Here is a 21,271-nt window from a genome sequence, read left to right as displayed (position 1 = left end):
AACAATCCATATCAGTGACCTGCCCCCTTCATTATTTAGCACTCCAATGCGTGCGTGTCGTCTGCAAATTTTATCAGTGATTATTTTGTTTTCTTCCAGGTCATTGATAGAAATATTCAATTGCATAAGGCCAAGAACTGATCCCTGCAGGGTCCCACGAGAAACATCCCATTCGATGATGATTTCATTTTAAGACCCAACTAGTTAGCCACAGAATGTCTGGCAATCCATTGGTCCAATTTCAGTTTCCAACTGTCTCCCTTAATTTGTTATTTTCATTAAGAACGAACTGAGAGAATGGAGAAAAGGACTTAGTGGAGGAAAGCGACACCCCTGATATCCTGCACTCCAGAGCCCTGAATGTTGGAGCGCTGCCCTTTTGGCAGCTTTGCAGCCTTCCTAAAACTTTGTTAATTTCCCAGCCCACATGCCAATTTGCATAGCATTACCCAGCATGCCCCACACAGAGACTTTTTTTCCTTTCCACAAAAGGTCCCAAACGGCTCATGGCATAAATAAGATAGGAGAGAAAAAACCCAATACAGCCCCACAATGCATTCTTCATCCCCGGCCCCATTGTTATGACAGTTTTACAGCAGCTAATACATGCAAACTAAGTTTGTGCACTAAATGTGAAATTTAAGGGTGGGAGAAAAGACTATTCAACACTCCCTCCTTAGGCCAAGCAACAAGGAGATCTTTTGCCTTGGCTTCCATCTCATCCTGGGTAGTGAGAGGCATTGCTAGCTCTGGGGTCAAAGGCCAGCTAGCCAACAGTACCAGGCACTGCTACACGGTAATTGCCGGAGCTGTAGGAAGGTAATTCAAGCAGGACAGCGAAAGGCAGGTTAGCTTCAGCCCTACCACTGCATTGCCAGCCCCATAAACTCGGCGTGGTCTTAAAATCCCCCTCTCCTCTTCCCCTGTGATATCACATCCAGGTTCTTGTTATGGCCAGCTGCTTTAGAGGAGCCCTTCGTGCAAAGTCATCCCTCAACTTGCTCTCTGCTAACTATGCCAGCCCCAACCACCAGGTTTGTCTGTTTTATCCGTAACAAACTGCATGTTTCTTCCCACGCTGGCTTGGTCTATAAGACCATGACTCTCTCCCCAAGACACTTCTGCTGTGATGCCTACAAGAAAGCCAGATAACGAAGGCTACATTGGGCGGGTGCCTGTGTCAATCTCTCTGTTATACAGACACACCGACGCAGGGCCGCAGCTGGTGGAATTTGCTACAACTTCAGTGACCTTCCTGGAATAGCAGCAGCTTACGCCGCCCTCCCTCGCAAGTTGTCACGTATTTCGGACCATCACGCTATGCCCATTGTTAGCTTAAGTCGCTGAGAACTCACCGCTACCCTCATCCTTCCCCGTGTGGTTTGTCCGTCTTTTGTCACATCTTGTCTTCATATCTGATGAGATCTTCCGGGCAGGGACCCTGTCACTTACGTGCACAATGGAGCCCTGATCCTCTCTCTCGGGGTTTTATACTGCTGCCCGTCGCCACGGTATCCGAGCCCCTACCGCGTAGCCCAGCACAAACGGTAACATACAGTAACCTCCTCGCCAGACCCCCGACACTCTCCTCCCAAACGTCAGAGCTGTACAGAACACCGCTGCTAGAAATCATCTTCCCCCCTCAGGCTTAGGGCCATGTCACCCTCCTCAAGCTGTTCACTGGTCTCCCGCTGGCTGCGTTAAGCCTAGGTCACAGTCTACTCCTCACACTCCCTCATATCCATGTCCTTGACAAGGCTCAGTGGCTCCGGCCATTTCCCTTCTCCATACAGGAGGGGTGCTTGGGGATTTCCGCTCTGATGAAGAGCCCCAGCGGGGGCTAGCGGGAGACCTGCCAGAGATCATTTGGGGATCCAGACCCACTCAGAAGCCTTCTGCACCCCGCTGAGGTGCTCAGGCAGAGGTGTGAAGCAGGGGGCGCTGCCAGTCTGGATCGAGGCATATGGGCGGGGCTGTGTGCGTGGCCTGGCAATGGGTGCTGCCGGCCAGAACTGTCACGCACTGCCAGAGCTGGGTGCAGAAAAGCTTGCTTACACGTAGGGACGCAGTCCGCCTTCAGCGTAAAAGCCAACACCTTCCGGCATTGGTTCAGGGGAGTTAGAAAGGAGAAGCCATGGCTGGAGGAGGGAACTGTGCGACCCTGAATCTGCCTGGCCTTGCGGCTGGTCAGGCATATGAAGGGAAAGAGGCAGAATCAGATGTGATGGGGGGCGACGTGGGGAAGGGAAGTTACTTGTGACACACAAACACACGTCTGACAGCAAAGAGCATCTCCGGCGAACAGCGCTGATAATTCTACCCAGCCTTCGACCCGGGCTGCCGCACGCTGGGAAGCACCACAATTACAGGTAATAAGCACCCCCGGGCCGCCCTCTGTCTCCCTTGAGAAGAGCTCCCCACCCCCACCTCCCTGCTCACTCCGCCCCAGCCCAGGGAGGGGTAACGGCTGGCGAGACGGAGCGTGTGTGATGCCCGCGGGGACGGTCATTAGCTGTAGCCAGAGGGCTGCGCTGTGGAACGAAGTCCATTTCCTGTTCAGTTCCCAGCAGGAGCGGCAGGCTATTAAATATGGATCGAGCTCACCTCGTTCCCGCACGGAATGGAAATGGGCTGCTGGATGCGGAAGGCCAGCTCTCCCCGTACCGTGCACGCCTCCCTGCAACTTCTCCATTTCAACTGGGCTGTCGACGTGCGGGTCTTAGTCTCTGCTTCCCCGCCCCCACCGACTGCAGCTCACCGACCCCCAGCAATCTCTGGCTCAGTGTAAAATGCAGGCTAAAGGTGGTATTGATCCCTTTTCAAAGCCGCTAGCACATTGCTGGTCTTAAATGACAAGAGCAAACAGGCCGGGGCTGCAGCTTGCCCTGCCGGGGCGGCGGACAAGGGGTTATACAGTTGCGGAGGCAAGGCTGGCAGCTCAGACCGTAGCCGGTGCTGGAACACAGCGACTCGGCCCTAGGGGCCAGATCCTCAGCTGGGGATGTGGCCCATTGACGCCAGTCGAGTGACACTGATCTACACCAGCTGGGGATGAGGGGCTAGATTCTTTTCTTCCAGCCAGGGCTGGCACCATGGCGAATAGAGGAAGCTGAATTTCAGGACAGTCCGGCCTGTAGCTGCATCACCTCAGACAAATCAGTTGGCCTCTCTGCCTTAGGCTACGTCTACACCTCCACTTATGTGGGTAGAACATGTGTTTATCAGGGGCGTGAATCAGCCACCCCCAGAGTGACGTTAAGTTACTCCGAGCTAAGCGCTGGTGTGGACAGCGCTACGTTGGTGGGAGGTGCTGCTGCCGGTGACGGGGGGCTAATTAAGCAAACGGGCCCCGTCGGCGTAGAGCGCCCACATGAGGCAGCTCACAGCAGTGCAGCCGCATCGATACAGCTGTGCTACTGGAAGGTCTCCATCGCACCAGAGCGTCCCCCGCTGTACAATTGCAATACCCCCTCTCCTCAGCATTGTGGGGGTTAAAGTGCATTCCTCCTCAGAAACGGGACTAGAAGCACGAACACCTCAGGCTCCTCTCTCATCTCCAAGGCCCCGAGCTCCAATTTACAAGTTTAAACAGAGACAGGAGTGGGGATTCGGGGGTGGGGATTCAAAGTGTGGACCCTACAAACCCCACCTGGCACTAGGGAGTCAAGGTAGCTTCTCTCCAGCTCTCCCGTCCTCCCCAGCAACCAGGGCCAGGAGGCCAAAATTATTCCTTTGATGGTAGCTGGGCAACCCCCATGGGTGGGTTTGCACAAGTGTACCTGAGTGGAAGAAAGAAGGAAGGAACAGGCTGCAGTCCCCTCTCCCAGAGCCAGGCCGGCTCCTTAGGGGCTCATGAGAGCCTTACCCGGGCCACCAGCCTGAGCGGATGCGACCGATTCCGCCCCACGGACCCGCTGCCGCGCAGTCATGTGACGGGGTGCTCGCGATCCGGCGGTCAGCAGCTCAGAACCCAGGCACGTCAGGTCCGGCGCCCGAGTTCAAGTGGGCGGCGCAAAGCTCTCCACGGGAGAAAAGGTCTTACAGCAGCTGGAGAGAGGCACGTGCTGCAGGGGAGCCTGCGCTCCAACGCAGAGAGGCGGAAAAACAATAAAAAGCCCCTTCACGATGCCGCCCAGCCCATCGTCAGCTGGAAGCTTGTTCTGCTCGACTAACGAGCTGCAGCTACACAGCTCATCAGGCAGGAGGGATCTAGCCTAGGGCAGCCTGGCTCCCACTGCAGAGGGCCTGACCCATGCACGTGCCCCAGCGCGGACTCCACCTGACCCTGAACAGCCCCTCGCTGGTGGAGCGTCGCCAGCAGCTCCCACTGAGAGCATGCACAGGCCAGGCGAGGGACAGAAACGCCAGCCAGCCAAACCCAAGCTCCGGCTGCCCGAACCACACCCAGCAGGAAGCCTCTTGAGCAGCCTTAAATGCTTCTTTGTCCCCTAAGCTTGGGGCACATAAAATCTCAGGGCCTGGGCTCCAGCTTGGCTCAGAGTGGAGCCCAGTGTCACCTCGCCAGGGGGCACGTGGGGTGCTGCCAGCTACGCCATCTTTAGCATCTGAGACTTGAGTCTGCGGCATGGCTAAGGGGTCCCACAAAGTTAGCCTGGCAGTACCAGCCGTGGGAGGCTGGGGCGCGGTGTGCCATGAGCTCTGGGGCATGGGCAGTGTTTGAGAGCTCCCCCTCCCACACACGGCCTGGCACTTACTGGGCACTGGAGAGTCTTACGGGGGCTGCCGCATTTGTATTTAACCATTTCAGAGCCAGAAAGAGCAACAGACTATAAAAGCCTATTTTAAAGCCTCCGCTTCTCCTGCACACCCACTCCCCAACTCAGCGGGACCTCTGAATCCCTTCTAGCGAGCCCACTGCACCCTGAACTCAGCACCCGGCTCAGGACTGCAGTCTGCAGTCCCTTGAGCCTGGCGTTTAGTACCTTCAGACTGACCTGGACGAGCGTCACCTTCACGTGGGCTTTTATAATCCCCTCCGCTAGGGCTTTCCAAAGACGTGGTCTTTGTTAAACCCACGCTCCATCAGAACAGGCCTTTACTGGAGCTAAAGGAGATCTCCTTCAACCACTTGTAGTAGTAGATCCCTTATCCTCTCTGTGGGCTAAGCTACTACAGTTATCTGTAGTATGGAAATGCCCAGAGACCAGCCAAGAATAGGACCCCTTTTGTCTGGCATTGTACAAACAGCGCAAGACAGCTCCCGGGGGGCAACCCCACTCACTGCCAGTGGGTTAGATGCCGCCCCTGCCTTTGGGTTTGCCAAGCCAAGCTTCTGACCATCTCTTGCCACTATGACCTGTGGAATCACTGGAACATGAGGGTGCCACGCCCATTTGCACAGACAAGTCAGGGCCAGCAGATCTGTCCCATTCAACCAACAAATGGTTAACTTGGTCCAGCCAGGGAGCTGGCGGGCAGGGGAGGCCAGTTAACGAACAGCGCGCCCCAGCGCTCTAATAGAAGTGAGAATGCTCCCCTCCCATACCCGCGCCGCACGCCAAGGGACATTTCCAATCAAATCACAGCCCATTAGGCATGAGACGGCAGAGAGGCCGGGGCACACGCAGCCTGGAAGCAGCCCATCTCCATCTCCATAATAGCATGGCAGTGCGCCCGAGGAAGGCGGTAGCCGGTCAGAGTGCGGGGAGTGCTCAGCCGAGAAATGCACCGTCGTAAGAGGCCTGCTATTAGACAGCGTGGGAGCGGGCCTGGGATGGAGGCCCTGGAAATGTCCAGAGAACACCTCCAGCCACCGCAGCTTGTGCACAGCGACGGCGGCAGGCAGTGGCCAGGCAGGGCACTGCCTGCAAATCCTGCCTTGGTCTTTCACAGGTGAGGCAAGCCGGAGCTGGCTGAGCCAGTCACAGAAAGAGTTCTCTGCAGTCTTTCAGGGGGCTGGCTCGGCTTCTGGGCATAGGGGAAGGGCTGCCCCCGTCTCCAGGAGCCCAGCCAGTCACTGCAGACACACTGCGGGCTTGTCTACACTTGAAACACTACAGCAGTACAGGGTCATCATTGTGGACACTGCCTAATGCCAATGGGAGGGCTTCTCCCGTTGCTGTAGTTAATCCACCACCCCGAGAGGTGGTAGCCAGGTTGACGGAAGAATTCTTCCATCTGCCCAGCATTGTCTATGCGGGGACTCAGGTCAGCTTACTTACGTCGCTCAGGGGCGTGGCTTTTTCACACCCCTGAGCAATGCAGCCGGGTTGATGGCCAGACCCATGGGTCTGTCTACACTACAGTTGGGAAGTATGACTGTAGCATGTGTAAACGGAGCCAAACTAGCCTTAACCGAACTCACTCCAACAAGAAGAGCAATAAAACCATGCCAGCATGGGCTGTACCAGCTGCCTGGGTCCCAGAGTAGGTACAGTCCAGAGTAGGTGTCCAGTTTTGGGCCCCACACTACAAGAAGGATGTGGAAAAATTGGAAAACGTCCAGCAGAGGGCAACAAAAATGATTAGGGGGCTGGAGCACAATTTATGAGGAGAGGCTGAGGGAACTGGGATTATTTAGTCTGCAGAAGAGAAGAGTGAGGGTGGATTTGATAGCTGCTTTCAACTACCTGAAAGGAGATTCCAAAGAGGATGGATCTAGACTGTTCTCAGTGGTGGCAGATGACAGAACGAGGAGTAATGGTCTCAAGTTGCAGTGGGAGAGGTTTAGGTTGGATATTAGAAAAAGCTTTTTCACTAGGAGAGTGGAGAAACACTGGAATGGGTTCCCTAGGGAGGCGGAGGAATCTCCATCCTTAGAGGTTTTTAAGGTCCGGCTTGACCAAGCCCTGGCTGGGATGATTTCGTTGGGGATTGGTCCTGCTTTGAGCTGGGAGTGCGACTAGATATCTCCTGAGGTCCCTTCCAGCCCTGAGATTCTATGATTCTGTCCACACAGCAAGCCCAGCCTGCCGCAGCGTCAAAGCAGCTGTTATTTGAAGTTCGCTGGCTTGAGCTCAGGTCTGTAGACGCACCTGGAGGCACTCGCGGAGTGGCCTCTGGCTGAAGCCTGGGGCCCTGCCGGCTGGCTCCTGAGGGAGTGGACTCAGCAGAGCTCAGCCTGTCCCGGCTGGCAGAGCATCTGGGACGATGTAGGAGGGCTTAGCCAATCTCCCTGGGTGCAGGAGACCCTGGGTGCACTGGGGAGGATCTGAACTGCCAACAGCCACCCCCCAAAAGCATTCCAGATACTTTAGCCAGGCCTCATGTCATGCTGCCAACTTCCCTGCTCTCTCCAGGCTTCTGCCAACCCACCCTCCTGCAGCTGGTCCTCACCCACCACACTCCTCCTGGAGCAGCTCCGTCCTCAGGCTCCTCCCTACGTAGCTCTGGTGCTGTCTTCACCCACCCCCACAGCGTCACACGCTGCCTCAACCCACCCGGGCCCCCAGTGTCGCGCTGGGCGCCTGGCCACTACTGAGCACCCAGCATGCCTGCCCCAGACACCTTGCCGGGGGCTGCTTCTTCCTCCCCATCCCCCTCCACCAGCAACAGCTGCACTCCCCTTTCCGCTTCCCCAGGCCAGCGCTTCTGGCAGTTCCCTTTCTCCCCCCACGTCCAGTCACCCTCCAGACGCATCTGAAGCCAGGGGTCAGAGGGACCTCACGGATGAGCAGGAGCGCTGAAAGCATGAAGCTCCGCCCGGCCGCACGCTCCCATGGGTTCTGTGCCCGCTGTCCAAGTGCCGTTCCCGTGCTGCTCAGAGCCCCGAGGGGCGCACAGCCAGGCTGCCCCAGGCACTGGCCTCTTCCTTTGCAATCGTTCCGGCCTTCACGCCGCAGGGCACCAAAGCAAGTAGGGAGCAAGCCTGAGACAAAGGACTCCTGGAAGAGCGTGCAGGGGTAGGCCGGGCTCGCTCCAGAGCGGCTGGCCTGAACACTTGCCAGCGCTAAGGATGAGACGGCACTGGGGCTGCGTGGGCTGGTGGGGCTAAAACCACAGTGACCCCAAGGAGTGAGAGTGAAGAGAGGCTCACCCCAGCATGTTCAGCCATCACACGATACTCTTATCTCCCCTCCCCTGGCTGCTCGCAGGGTGCAAGCAAAGCTCACCCCATCCCAGCCACCTTCCGCATCTTACAGCCTGAGCAATCTGTGAGCAGCCACGCAGAGAGCACAGGCCAGAAACTCCCTGGGACACTCTGCACAGATGCAGGAGTGGGGAGAGGAGTTGACACCAGGTCAGTGTAGCCCCAATAGGAGCCTAGTCCAAGCCTCTTCTAGGCCACCTGGTCAGTCACCCGACATGTCGTTCGAGGAGCTGTGGGGAGGGCAGAAAGGAAGGAATCCCCACCCTGAAGGAGGCTGGAAACCTGGCACCCAGCCTTGCACACGGCACAGGGCACTGAACCACGGAGGTACCTGAGCCTGCAGGCTGGCAGCATCCAGCACGGTGACCTGGTTGGCACAGCTGGCCCACACGGTGTCATCCAGCGTCAGCAGGGTTCGCACCGGTCCGGTCCCCACCTCCAGACAAGTGGGCTGCGCCTCGAGATCCCACAGCCCCCCTGCAGAAAATGAAAGGAGAGCAAAATCACAGACTGCTCACAACAGACCAGAGGAGGAAAGGCAGCTTGGAGCCGGATCTCGGCCCCCCACGCCCCAGTCTAGGGCTTTACCCTCAGGAGTCTCCGATGAGACACTGGTCCCCAGCTGAAACCCAGACCGGAGCATCTCATGCTACAACCTCGGCGGAGCCACATTTCAATGAACAGATGGAGCCCCGCTCTTGCACCATCCCTCCCTCTGTTCACCAGCTCACCACTCCCTGGGACACCTGCAGCCGTTGTTCCCGTGCAACAGTAACAGCAGGAAAATATGTCGCTGCCGACAGCTTCTTCCAGGGAGTGTTAGCTGCTGAAAGTGGGCAGGATCCGCCCAAGGCTCCCCACAGAGCCCAGGCCAGGCCTCCATGCACCTGAGTTTGGAAGCCTCTGGCCTCACACCAGGCCCTCCCCAGCACATCCGCCCGTCGGCGGAGGCGTTCCCATCGGGGCTGGAGGTGGAGGAGAGGAGCTGGCCTGCAACAGGAATTCGGGTGGCTGGCTCAGCAGGACTGCAATGTCTCTTTCCCCTACGAATCAAGTCTCACCTGATGCCTCCACATTGTGAACGCGGCTGCAGGAAAACAAGCACAGTTCTCTTCCCTGCAGCCCTGACAGCATGCACGGTCTATTTATAACCAAGCTGCCAGGTGCGGGCAAGGGGGGGATGGCGTGGGACTGCTTGCACAGGGAACACAAAATACTGGGGAGGATAGAGCAAACACCGTCTTTTCCAGCCAGCAGCTGCTCCCTTGCCACTCTCCCTGAACTTGGGCAGCAGCCTCTAGGGGACTAATTAACTCCCTTTCCTCTGCCATCGCACGGGCATGGAGAACAGATCGTGGGGCAGGCTGAGCCAGGTGGCAGAACTTGGCTGGCTTGCGGCCTCCTTCGCAGAGCGTCCTGGTGCGGGGAACGGACTGTTCCTCGCACAAGACCCTGTCATGTTCCCCCCCCTTTGCTGTGATTATTCCAGCCTTGCAGCCCTTCCCAACTGCTACCTGGATCCCTTTGTTAAACGGATCCAAGGAACAAGGTGGGGGTGTCTCAGATGGAACAAGAGGGAGGGGGGCTTGCAGAGGCTGGACACGGGGGGTGCGAGGGCAGGAGGGTTTCTAAAACAGCATAGATCACACGCACGACATTAGGAGGAACTGAACTGCCTTGGCTCTTTCATCAGGGCATCCCGCGGCGCCAATTTCCCCACAAAAGGCGCGGCGGGAACGACCTTTCCCACCCCTCGCATTTCCTGAGCATCGGCCCCTGCTGCAGGTTGACCCCTCTTGGCACCTGCCTGACGCGAGCCATGAAAGGATCCCTTTGCTGCCCGACTCCCGACCCGCAGCGCACGCGACTCTACAAACGGCTGAAAGAGACGGAGGCGGCGGCATCTCTTCAGGGAAACGGGGACGTTCAGGAAGCTCCAATTAAAGCGACGTGAGGTTACGGATTAAACCAGGGACTTGAGACGAAAAGAGACAGGACGCCACCAATGGCGTGTGATGCAGGGCAGGGAATCGGGGCAGATCAGTTTCCCGCTGCCTTCTGGGGGGTTCTCACTGTGGTGCCGAGCTGGGACAGACACCCCTCCTGCGGCAGGGCACACATCAGCCTCTCAGGTCAGGTCACCTGGTCTGATCTCCTGTACACTGCAGGCCAAAGAACCATCCCCATCCACTCTAACAGGGTCAAGAAGGAACTTTACCCAGCCCCCCACGGGTAGGTTATTCCTCAGCTCCCAACTTCAAGGTGTCTCGCACCTTCCTTGCTTCTGGTGTTGGCCACCATCAGAGACAGGACCTGGGCTAGATGGGCCCCTGTCTGACCCAGCCTGGCCATTCCTATGATCCAACCAGCGTACACGAGTAAGCTTTTCTCCTGTGAGTCAGTGGGTCTATTTGAGGAAGTGTGGGCAAGTCGCTTGAGCGCCGGGCAGTTTGTTCTGCTGAGTTTGGTGAGGTATTTTCTTTTAAAGCCTCAAACGCTCCCAGAAGGGGGTGGGCTATAGAAGGGATCTGGCCATGGCTGCATCCCGAACGCAGGAGCTGAAGCATCCACAGCAGAAGACCCTCCCACTTGCGGTAAAGGAGTAACTGTTGGCCGTGTGGCCAGCAGGCTGCGACAGGTGCTGTGGGTGGTCAGGAGCGGGAGACCTGGTAACACCAACCAACCGCGTGTGTTTTATACACAGAATTGACAGTTCCCAGTTCCAGAGAGATCTGAAAAGCAGCTGCCCTGCCCAAAGGACTGAGACAGAGTTGGCCCCTCAGAGCCCTAGGCTTCGAGGAAGTTTGGGCAATTCAGCTCCACACCCAGTCTGGAAGAACCATTCCCCGCTCAATGCCCGTTGCTTCTCTGGACTCAAAGAGGAAGGGCTGCAAGTCTGGGAAGGACACACCGTGTTCTTCAGACAAACCAGAGAGGTTGAATCCCTGCTTTAAGCCCCAAGCTGAACTCAACCCGAAGTATGAAACCATGAATCAGCACGTCCACAGCGCTATGGCCGAGAGTCCAGGCGGGATGTTTCCAGCTCAGGTTCCTCAGCACCTTTGGGACATTTCCACCAGATCATTTTTATTCACTAAATCTCTCCCCTCTTCAAGCATACAATTCGCTTCTCCCCAGCTGTCATTGACAATAACTCTCCACCCACAGCTCAATCAGGAGTATTTTCTCACATTTGACACCTTAAAACTCTCACCATTTTGATTAGACCCAGGTCACGTCGTATGGTTCATTCCCTGACTGGATACGCTTCGCTTCTAGTCAGGTTCCTCATACAGTCACTTCTGCAAAGGTTCACAGCTTTTCCTGCCCGGAAGGAACCACTATCAGCATCCAGCATTCATAGCCCAGGCCTGCCCAGAATCTCATAGAAATATAGGATCCAGAGGCCAGCCCCCTTTGCTGAGGAAAGGCCAAGAACCAAATAAACGTAGACCAGCCCTGACAGGCGTTTGTCCAACCAGTTCTTAAAAACCTCCCTTGGAAACCTATTCCAGAGCTTAACTATCCTTATAGTTGGAAAGTTTTTCCTGACATCTCACCTAAATCTCTCTCACTGACGACTAAGCCCATTACTGTTTGTCCCACCTTCAGTGGACACGGAGAACAATCGATCACCATCCTCTTTAGAACAGCCCTGAACATAGCCCTGAAGACTATTATCAGGTGTCCTCTCCCGCCCCAGTCTTCCTTTCTCAAGATAGCACAGGTCACAGAATTTCACCCTGTAATTCCTCCCGCGAAGGAAATTTTTTCCTGCTATTGAAGTGACACTCCAGAGCCGATTAATTTGTGGCTGAACTACAGAACATCTTTTCAAAAGACATCCAATTTGGATTTAAAGCTTTACAGTGATGAATTCACCATCACCACTTGCTAAGCTGTTTCAATGGCTAATTGTCCTCACTTAAAAATTAGCATCTTATTCCCAAAGTGATTTTTTTTTTTTAACTGCAAACTATTGGATCTTGTTATGCCTTGATCGGCTACAAGAAAGAGCTTCCTAAAGTCAGATCTCTTTTCCCTGGTACCCGTAGTTTATAAGCAAGTCATCCCTTAGCTTTCTCTTTGATAAGATAATGACCTTAATCTATTTAAATCTTTCCCCGTAAGGCCTGTTTTTGAAATCTCAAATGGTCTTTGGAGCTCTCTGAGCCCTTCTGCAATATTCACTTAACATCAGCTGTTCCAGAAAATGAGCGATTTCATTTGAAGGAACAACAGACCTGTTACTTTTGGCCTAAGAATCTGCAAGAGAATTTATGGAAATATTTCTTCTTGAATTATTTCCCCAGCCCTCAGCAGGTGCTTCACACCAAAAATCTCTGCAGAAGAACTGAAAATAAGGACTGAAAGCAACCTGGTAATCCACCTTGTCCATTTCCTGGGTTTGGAAGACCAGAGATGGCATAGATTGGCACAGCTCTACTGACTTCAGGGGCACTACACCGATTTGTGCCAGCTGGGGATCTGGCCCAGAGACTCCTGGGCTCTGAGGTGCAGCCCTGGAAGAAACTACAAATAGTTTTTTAGGGAGCAAAAGCTTGAGATGCTGGCATCCCGCCAAGCAAGAGGAAGGGAGGGTAAACAGATGCATTGCTAATTTCTGCCCTTCTGATCAAGGAGGAGGAATGGGGGAAACGGAACAGAAAGAAACTTAGCAGCTTCCTGAAGGCATTGCATTCACCAACCGGATTCTGCATCACCTCTGCCTCAGAAAGAGCAGCGCAGAAAGCAACCATGGCATGTGTCAAGTAACAGCGCAGTGACGTATTGTCACAACCATGACACCACACGTTTCCCATACAGCTCACAGAGGAGATGCTGATGGGAACACACCAGCTGGGAGAGGAAGGGATCCCCTAACATTCACCAGCCGCTATCAGCAAGAGCATTGGGGTGCCTGGCCCGAGGAGAGAGCCATTCCGTGGACACTCAACCCAGAGTAGCTCTTACCTCTCTCATCCCTGATTTCTCTGGCTTTCCAGGCAGCCTTACTGGTCTCACTAGGACCCCAAGCCCCTGACACATGCCACCTCCAGCACTGGCAAAGGCAAAGACCCTTTAGCTCAACTGGAAAAGAAACATTCCCCACCCTGCTGCACTCCACCATTGGGAGCCCACACCTAGCGCCACAGCAAGAGACTTCCAAAATCCGAGGGCTGAGAGGGAACCTTTGGTGACGCCCAGGGGTTACTCTTCCGAGCCCAGGCCCTTAGCAGAGCTCCTTTGAGCAGAAGAGGGATCGAGGACTCTGTCGGCTCATGCTGCACGTACACTGGCATCCCGGATCGCATGCTCGCCTTCGGCCAGTGGCTGGGTCCCGAAGCCTCGGGAAGGCTGGACTGCCGAGCTCCACGGTGAGGACAGGGATCAGCAGAGACCCACCATCCGGGATCATACTGCAGCTCAGGAACTAGCCTCCCTCTTTGTAACTACTAGGTTAGTGCAGCCACGTTCCCTCACACGCGCCTTTCCCTACGGCCCCGCTGCTTTAATCTCTGTCCAGGGAGCTGGTGGATTCAGACCCTGTGCTGTTCAACACGTGCCCTGCCTTCCTCTCAAACGCCCGCCCAAGCACGGCTCTGCCCATGGACTGAGCCGCTGCTGCCATGCGGCCCTGGCCCCTTTCAGGGGACACAGCGGCTTTGTTCAGTTCGTGGAGGGGCAGAGGGACCTGGGTGCATTAAGAACGTCTCTGCACAGACCTGCAGGTTCATTTCGGCTCTTTCCTGCCCTCTAGTGGTAACATGGGGGTATTGCCTAACACAGTGAATATGGGTCTCGCTCCACACAGCATCATCCTCCCCCATGCCTCCCATGATGCCTTTGGGCTTCTCAGCCCCCTGCCAGTCCTACGCGCCAACCAGCCATCGAGATCCAGCGCCTTCCCTCCAGCACCACTGCTACATGAGGTCTCACTGACCACGTGTGAAAGCCAGATGCAGGACGGAAAGCAGCTCCCCCCGGCCCCCCAACTCTCTAATCTTCAGAGGCTCCAGATGTAGCCTGAACGCTAGCATAAGGCAACACACGCAGCAGTCATTGCCTCATGGAAAGCCTCGGTAACCCCATCCATGGCCAGGTCAGAGTTCCTTGTGGGCCATCACCTCTAGAGGCACCCGCGTGGTGGCCCAGCCAGCCCCAGGCGTATGTAGTGACCCCCCGCTGTGAGTTGGCGTTGGTGAGAGAACATCCGGCATTCAGTCCCAAACCACCGACTTCAACACTTGAGCCACAGGAGTAGCTCCATCCCCTAGCAGCAGCAGTAAACTGTTCTCCTCAAAGTGGGCCTGCCCCTATAGGGGGAATGGGACGGTTCATAGGCACATGGACGCAGCTCTGCTTCATTCCCACTGCCCAACCTTCCCTCAGCGCCTTGGTCCCTACACTAGGAGTGGGAGGGAGAGTCAGTAATTCCAGAAGTCAGGAGCTGAATTTAGCCATGGAAATCCCAGCAGGAATGAAGTCTTGCTGTGCTCATCTACCTGACACCCGGCTCACCTCTGCTGAGAGGCAGGGGGCAACTGAGTGGATCCGACTTTAACAGCATCCCAGAGAAAAGCAGTGCATGAATAATTGAGGCTCACATTAACCGGAAGAGCTGCAGCGGGGGCCTTGCGAATCCACTGCTCTTTGGCTGAGCAAGCAGGCAGAGAGCTGGGTAAAAGGGGGCACCCGGCGACGGAACAGGGTGGAGACTGCACCCTCACGGTGAAGATGGCGCATCTCCCCAGATATCAGAACCACCCAGTTTCCATCCATACCACGCCTTGCAGTCAGGACCCTCGGGATTCCCACAGACACGGGATTCTTCCTCGTGTGCCAAGGAGAAATCCCCTTCCACGTGGGGTGCACCAAGGTGCACTTGTGACTGACCTCTGCACACCACAGCCATGGCCCCAGGATATCCAGGCTCTCTGCACACCAGCGACCAGAGCACCCTGCCTAGTGCCTGTGGCATAGGCAGATGCCCCAGAGGGCTCCTGGAGACTGGAATCCGGGATCCTTATCCAGTCAAGCCCCTTCAAGCAACGAGACAAGCCGGGCTCTGCCTCTGGAAGTGGGGCCCATGTGAAGTGATGCGGAGCAGCTTCCCACCAGCTGTTGGCTGTACAATGGCTGAGGGCAATGTCTGAATCCAGCTGCCAGCCTGGGGGCTAAACACCCCCCCGCATTTTGACACATCAAGCACCTTTATCTATGGCTGCTAGATTAGTTGAGGGTGCTCAGTACCTCACAGGACCGGGCCCTCAGCGCAGGCTAAACGGGATGGGAACCACCCACATCTGGAGGGACCTAATGGCACCACATTGGTGGCTCTGAGGTTTATATGGCTGGGCCAGGACAATGGGACGGAGACCTCGAGTTTCCTCCTTGCAGATCCTTCCCGGACATGGGAGACCCGGTGACAGACCCCGGTTAGGGCTGACTGGCCTTGGTCCGCCGTCACTGCGCTTTTCATGGACAGAGATTTGTCCTGCCAAGATTTCCCATGGCTTCAGCAGAACATTAAAGAGCAGTGGGAGCCAGAGAGATGAATCTGTAATGAACGACATCGTGAGGGCTCTTGTTTGCTATCCCTGAAAGGCTTCCAGAGGGAATCTGCTCCCTTTAGAAAGTCGAAAAGAGATGATTTTGCAAACCGCCAGCCCTGAGAACTCTGTGCGTATTCCAGAAAACACCCAGCCTGCAGCCTCTAAAGATCCTGCACCTCGGAGAGAATGGAACACGGGCCCCCTCCCTGGAACGCCACGCCTTGGAACCCCAGCACCTGGCCGCCGTGCTGGATACCTCCCTGACACTAGCAATAGGTGCACCTGAACGGACGCCAAAAACACGAGTAGACAGGCCCATGCCGCCTCCAGAAGCCAGGCTGAACAGCTGTGCCCAGAATTCCAGAGACGTCGTCACTGGAACCCCTGCAAACCAATGCCACGTGCTCCCTGCAGGTGCCATACCAGTCTGCTGCCCCTTTCACCACAAGCCTGGGCAGATACCAAGAGCAACTCGGAGCAGAAGCCACCCAAGAAAGCACAAGCCAAGAAATTCATTCCTGGCCCTCCACCCACTCCACTCTCTCAGCCACTCTCCACCAGCCTTCAGCTATTCAGGGTAACCCCTTGCACTAGAAACAGAAGTGAAGGGGGCACAGCATGGCAGATCTTTAAAGTCGTGCAAGTCCCAGGGAGCCAGATCCCCAAGAGAAGCAAAGCCCAGCAGCAGGGGAGAGGCAGGGAGGAAGTGGAGATGACACAGAGCGGAGGAGAGGAGCGATATGCAGAGACGGAGCTGAAAACGGTTTTTGCTCTGTGCAGTGCAGGGAGCCGGGTTCCCGACCGTATTTAACCAACAGAACAAGAGCTCCGTGCTGCATGAACCCTGCAGATATACGCACTTATTTACATTCCCACACACTCCCGCCTGCCTGGGAGATGGCTTCCTTGCGCCTCTCCCTCTTTAATTAAAACCCATAAATGCCTTATCAAAAACTCATTTAAAAAAACCAACACACTGCCCCGTGGAGTCAGAGTTCTGCACACACCCCCGCATATAACCCCGAACGGGCCGCGATGACACAGCCATGCCAGCTGCTTAATGCAGCACCGGGAGAGGGAGCAAAGCAGAGACCCCTGGGCCGGAGGAGGGAGCATTCACCACCCCACGCCATTACATAACACCTGACACCCAATGTCCAACCCAGAGGGAGAAGTCATCCACAGCACAAAATCTCTGCACAACCTGCCATTCAGGCATCTTCCCCTATGCCTGATCCACCGAGGCTATGAGTCTATTGCTGATTATCAGGTGCTTAGTTCTTTAGCTCAAGATGCAGGGGCGCACGCTCTGGGCTCTGAAGGCCCCAGGTTCAAGCCCTGATGGTGACCAAGATGATGGTCAGCACAGAGAAACCATTTTAGCCCTATTTTGAGAACCCGAATGGCGTTTATGGCTTTGCCTTGGCCCTCAGCAGCCATGTACATCAGTCTCAGTCTTTGGTTGGATTTGATTTATTCGGGTAAATGGACATTTCTGGAAAAGGGAGAAATTGGCCAAGAAAAAAAGTGATCCTGACAGATGTGTCACTTTGGCAAACACTTGTCTAGCTTGGCAGACCAAGAAAGGCTCATTGGATTGAATGGTTGGGAACAAATGTCCATTGTCCACCTAGAAGTTAGAGCAAGGAAGTTTAAAAGCCATTTGGAGAAAACCAGTGTCTTTTATGCCAGAGAGAAGTGACAGCCCATCAATAGGAAATTAGTCTATAATTCTCAAATAGGATTTTATTTCTGCAGCTGTTATGAATCCTGAATTCCAGCAACTGCATTCTGAACAGCCAGTTAGCATCTCTCTCTCTCATATATATTTATTCTCAATCGCGGGAAAGTTTTAAAAATCACTTGGCAATAAATTTGGACCAACTTCCCCTACAGGGTCCAGGGAAGGTTCGGACAAGCCTGTCCCTCCGTTAGGTCAGTTAAGTATTGTCTGCTTGTGACGACACCCTCAGAGACTTAGGCCAATCCTAGGACCACTGGACCATGCATGCAGGCCACAATTACTGTGTCTGAATGGCCAAGAGAATGGCAATAACTGACTAAAAACTGCAGCCAAGTAAATCCAATCAGCACCCTGGATATATCGCTAACTATTGTTGTATATGGGACCCTTTCGTATCACATCATCTCTCTTTGGTACATCTATGGCCTTCAGTACTGCAGGAGCGGAGTGCCCCACAGGCAGGCAGGGCAACACTATCATTCCTGTTTTAGAGATGGGGGAAATGATGCACAGAGAGGTTAAGTTACTTGGCCAAGGTCACAGAGAAAGTCTGTGGCACAGCAAGGAATTGAATCCAGGGCTCCCACAGCCTAGGGGCTAACCTATGCCACTGACCCATCCTTCCCTTCTGACATGCTGTGTTACTCTGCAGGCCACTGGCCAGAGTCTGGGCATGGCAGCTGTTAAGAAGATCCAATTCCACCCCTCCCAGGTAGCACTGGGCATGTTACACCCGTGCTCCAGGCATGGATCTACGGGCAATGCTCCAGTGCAAAGGGTTAGCTACCGGCCCTACTGCAGCCAGGGCAACGGCAAGACAAAGATACCGGACCTGCTGCTGGGAGACCATTCCTGTCTCCCCAGCCTCATTCCAGATCCCTGGGGAGGACACGTCAAAAGCAAAGCGCCCGCCTCCCCGTGCGCCACTCCCACACTCACCGTTGTTTCTGGCGTAAGCAGCTACAGTGCCGTTCTGCAGTCCGGCAAACAGGTACTCGGGGCTATGCTTCAGGCAGAGGACAGGCTGCTGCCCAGGGCTGCAGGTCAGCAAGCACTGGGTCCCTGTGTCGACGCTGCCGTACACCAGGATGCTGGAGAGAGGGAGAAGGAGTGGGAAAGGCAAGAGTAACAATGGTGAGCACCTGTGCAAAGTCCAGTCCTGCCAGCCACCGAATGCACCGGGAGTCCCGCGCACAGAGCGGTTAGCGGGAGCAGGTCCAGCCGATCCATCTGCACAAGGCAGGTTCTGAACATGCCACCCCAGGCTGATTTCTCAGCGTTTCTGCTCCACTCATTTGCTCCCAGACAGAGAAAGGTACGACCCAGCTCCTCCATGCATATGATTTAACCCAGAACATGTATTCCCTCTGGGATGGAGCCCAGGAGGGAGACATCCCAGCCAGGGAGGAAGCTACGGCTCCCACAGCTCTGTCTGAACGTGGAGCTCTTGGACTGATGACGTGCATGGCTGGTGTCTGCAATGTCAAACTCAGGGCTCCACCCTAGGGACAAGTGGGTGTGATCAGGTTAGGTTCATCGGTTGGCAGTTGCCTGTAGTAACGGAGCTAAGTGACAGCAGTGGGCAAATCAACACACACGCTGCCAGGATTTCCACAGACAGACGAAGCGAAGCTTGGGAAAATCGTGGGTGCCCAGAGCTTGGTCCTTGCAGGCTCCTGGCTGGTGGCAGATGTCCTGCTGCTGCAAAGGCCCAAAGCTCACAACCACCGGCTCCTAATGGAGACTATTTTTACCTGCTTGGGCAGAATAGTCTGAATTCCTCTGGCATCAAGTGGAGACAAGACCAGGAGGTGCAGGGAGGGCTATGGGGGAATAGATGGGGGGTGGGGAGGTTCTACCTGATCTGATTTGCAGATCCTGTCCAGGGCCTGGCCTCTGCCTTCCACTGTCCAGGCTGGAGGGGGCCGGAAGAATTTGGAAAAGAGCAGCCTTAAAAATCAGTGACCCCCTTAGGGGTGGAGAAGCTCAACGCCCAGCCCTGCCCATTGCTCCAGGAGTGGAGGCGGGTGAGGGGGACGTAAGACTTGAGATTTGTGGGGGGAGACAGTGGCTGTCCTCAGAATTCTACTGGGGTGCAGAGGAGGAGGAAGGCCAAAGACGGGGAATAACGGAAGAGCCAGCCAGCTGGACAGCCAACAGCGCTGCTAGAGCATAGTGCTAGCGAAGCCGAGCCCCCACTCTCGGGAGATGGTGCCCCCTGCCCAAACCTCACCTGCCATCCTGCAGCCCCAGACAGATGGTGGGATGTGGAGCGGAGGGCTGGTCAGCTGCAGCTCTCAAATCCTCCGTTTTCCCCTCCTCTTGCTCCTCCTTGCTCTTCTCAGGAATGTATTCCATGCAGAGCACCTGGGAGGCCACCGGGAAGGACTTCACCGTGCGGGGCACCGAGCGGTTGAGCGAGAAGATCTCCACCTGGCCTCCTGCGCCTTCCTGGCCTCCTCCAACCTGAGGGGATGCAGGAAGCCACCCAGAGGGGCTTTTAACTTCAGCCCTTGCAGGCTGGAATATTCCCCCACCCCCGACCCCTTCCTCACCACTGCTAACAATATAGTGCCCCATTTTCAGCCCCGGCTTTGCCATAGGGTGGAGACTGGGATGGACAAGCTACTTGGACTATGCCCATGGCAGCTCCTCCCAGGTTTCGGAGGTTACTGGGCCTGATGCAGGACACGCTGGGTCAGGCTCTCTGGCCAGGGGCTGTGGACGTCAGGCTAATCAGAACGGCCCCTCCTGGTCTGCAAGCTCTAGAAGGTGCACAGGATCTCCCTAAAGGAGCCTCGGAGGGTGGAGCGGGGGGGGGGCTCTACCCCATGCCACAGACCCACTAGGCAGCATCCAGGAGTTAATTACTGCAATTACTTTGGGTAGTTTACGCACTGCCCTGCTTGAACATCGGATTTCCATGCAAGGAACCAAAACCTCAGGCCCAAGCATAACTGGGGCTCTGACACTTGGCTGCCCACCCCCTTGCTGCCAATCTCCTTCCCATCTGACACTCGCCAACAGCACCAGTAGCATGCTAGCCTGGATTGACCAGGAAACCAACTTGGTTGAATCCTTTACAAAGCATCTCTCCTCTTCGTACTCCTGCCCATCACCGGGATATCTGAGCATCTCAAGCCTGAGCTAATTTGGGCCCTCGAGGGCAAGCCCAGACTGGGATTAGCGGGATGCTCTAGCCTTCGGCTTTCAGGAACCGTTCCCCACGCAGGCCAGCTCAGCCCGTACTCACCCACAGATACCCCTGCGGGAGGGAGGTGCTCACGGCAGAGAAGCCCAGCAGCGAGGACTGGACAGGATTGTGCACCACAGCTCCAAGCTGGAAGAGAGACATGACTTCATCAGTTGAGGCCTGGACAGCGCTTTGCTGGGAATCATCATATGAGCAAGAAGATAAATGCAAGAGCCAACCATGGGATTTGAAATGCTCTCCCCCCACTGGCCCCTCCACTGCCCATCTGCACCCCAACATGCTGAGAGGTGGAATTTGATCAGATGCTTCCCAAACCAGAGCGGCGCGGCTGCATAATTATGAGCCATCAAGGTAGAGAAGATGGCCCTCTGGCCCTGCGATCCGCCAGCAACCCTACTCCCCCGAGCCTCCTGGCAGAGCAATCTATGGTTTGCACACAAGCCTGGACATTTCACTGGCCCGCAGAGACATCAAATGCTCGATTCTTCCCATCCTGCTCTGGCCGCGTGGGACTTTGAAGAGCCATTTTTAGAGACACTGTTTTGAAGTCTGGTTTTCCAGCTTCTCGACAGGAGCATGGGATATTTACAGAGATCTCAATTCAACAGAAGTTGCATTGGGAAAGTGGAAGGAAGACAGAGAACAACCACTCTCCGGCACACAGCCCTCACGCACTATCTCAAAACCTGACCCGGATCCTAGCAACC

General features: G+C 55.4%; 1 protein-coding gene across 1 annotated transcript in view; it reads right to left on the bottom strand.

The window, feature by feature from the left end:
• The window catches only part of ARHGEF10L (Rho guanine nucleotide exchange factor 10 like), a 124,068-nt gene that overhangs the window by 24,285 nt on the left and 78,512 nt on the right, over positions 1-21,271 (bottom strand). The window contains exons 22-25 of the mRNA XM_077837219.1: positions 20,604-20,690; positions 19,584-19,816; positions 18,290-18,441; positions 8,382-8,527 (exon numbers count right to left, since the gene is read on the bottom strand). Coding sequence (XP_077693345.1) covers positions 8,382-8,527; positions 18,290-18,441; positions 19,584-19,816; positions 20,604-20,690 — 618 coding nt within the window. The remainder of the gene's footprint in view (positions 1-8,381; positions 8,528-18,289; positions 18,442-19,583; positions 19,817-20,603; positions 20,691-21,271) is intronic.

Source organism: Eretmochelys imbricata, chromosome 18 (genome assembly GCF_965152235.1).
Source record: "Eretmochelys imbricata isolate rEreImb1 chromosome 18, rEreImb1.hap1, whole genome shotgun sequence".
Taxonomy (NCBI): domain Eukaryota; kingdom Metazoa; phylum Chordata; order Testudines; family Cheloniidae; genus Eretmochelys; species Eretmochelys imbricata.
Note: the sequence above shows the minus strand (reverse complement) of the source record. Positions and strands in the feature narration are given on the sequence as shown.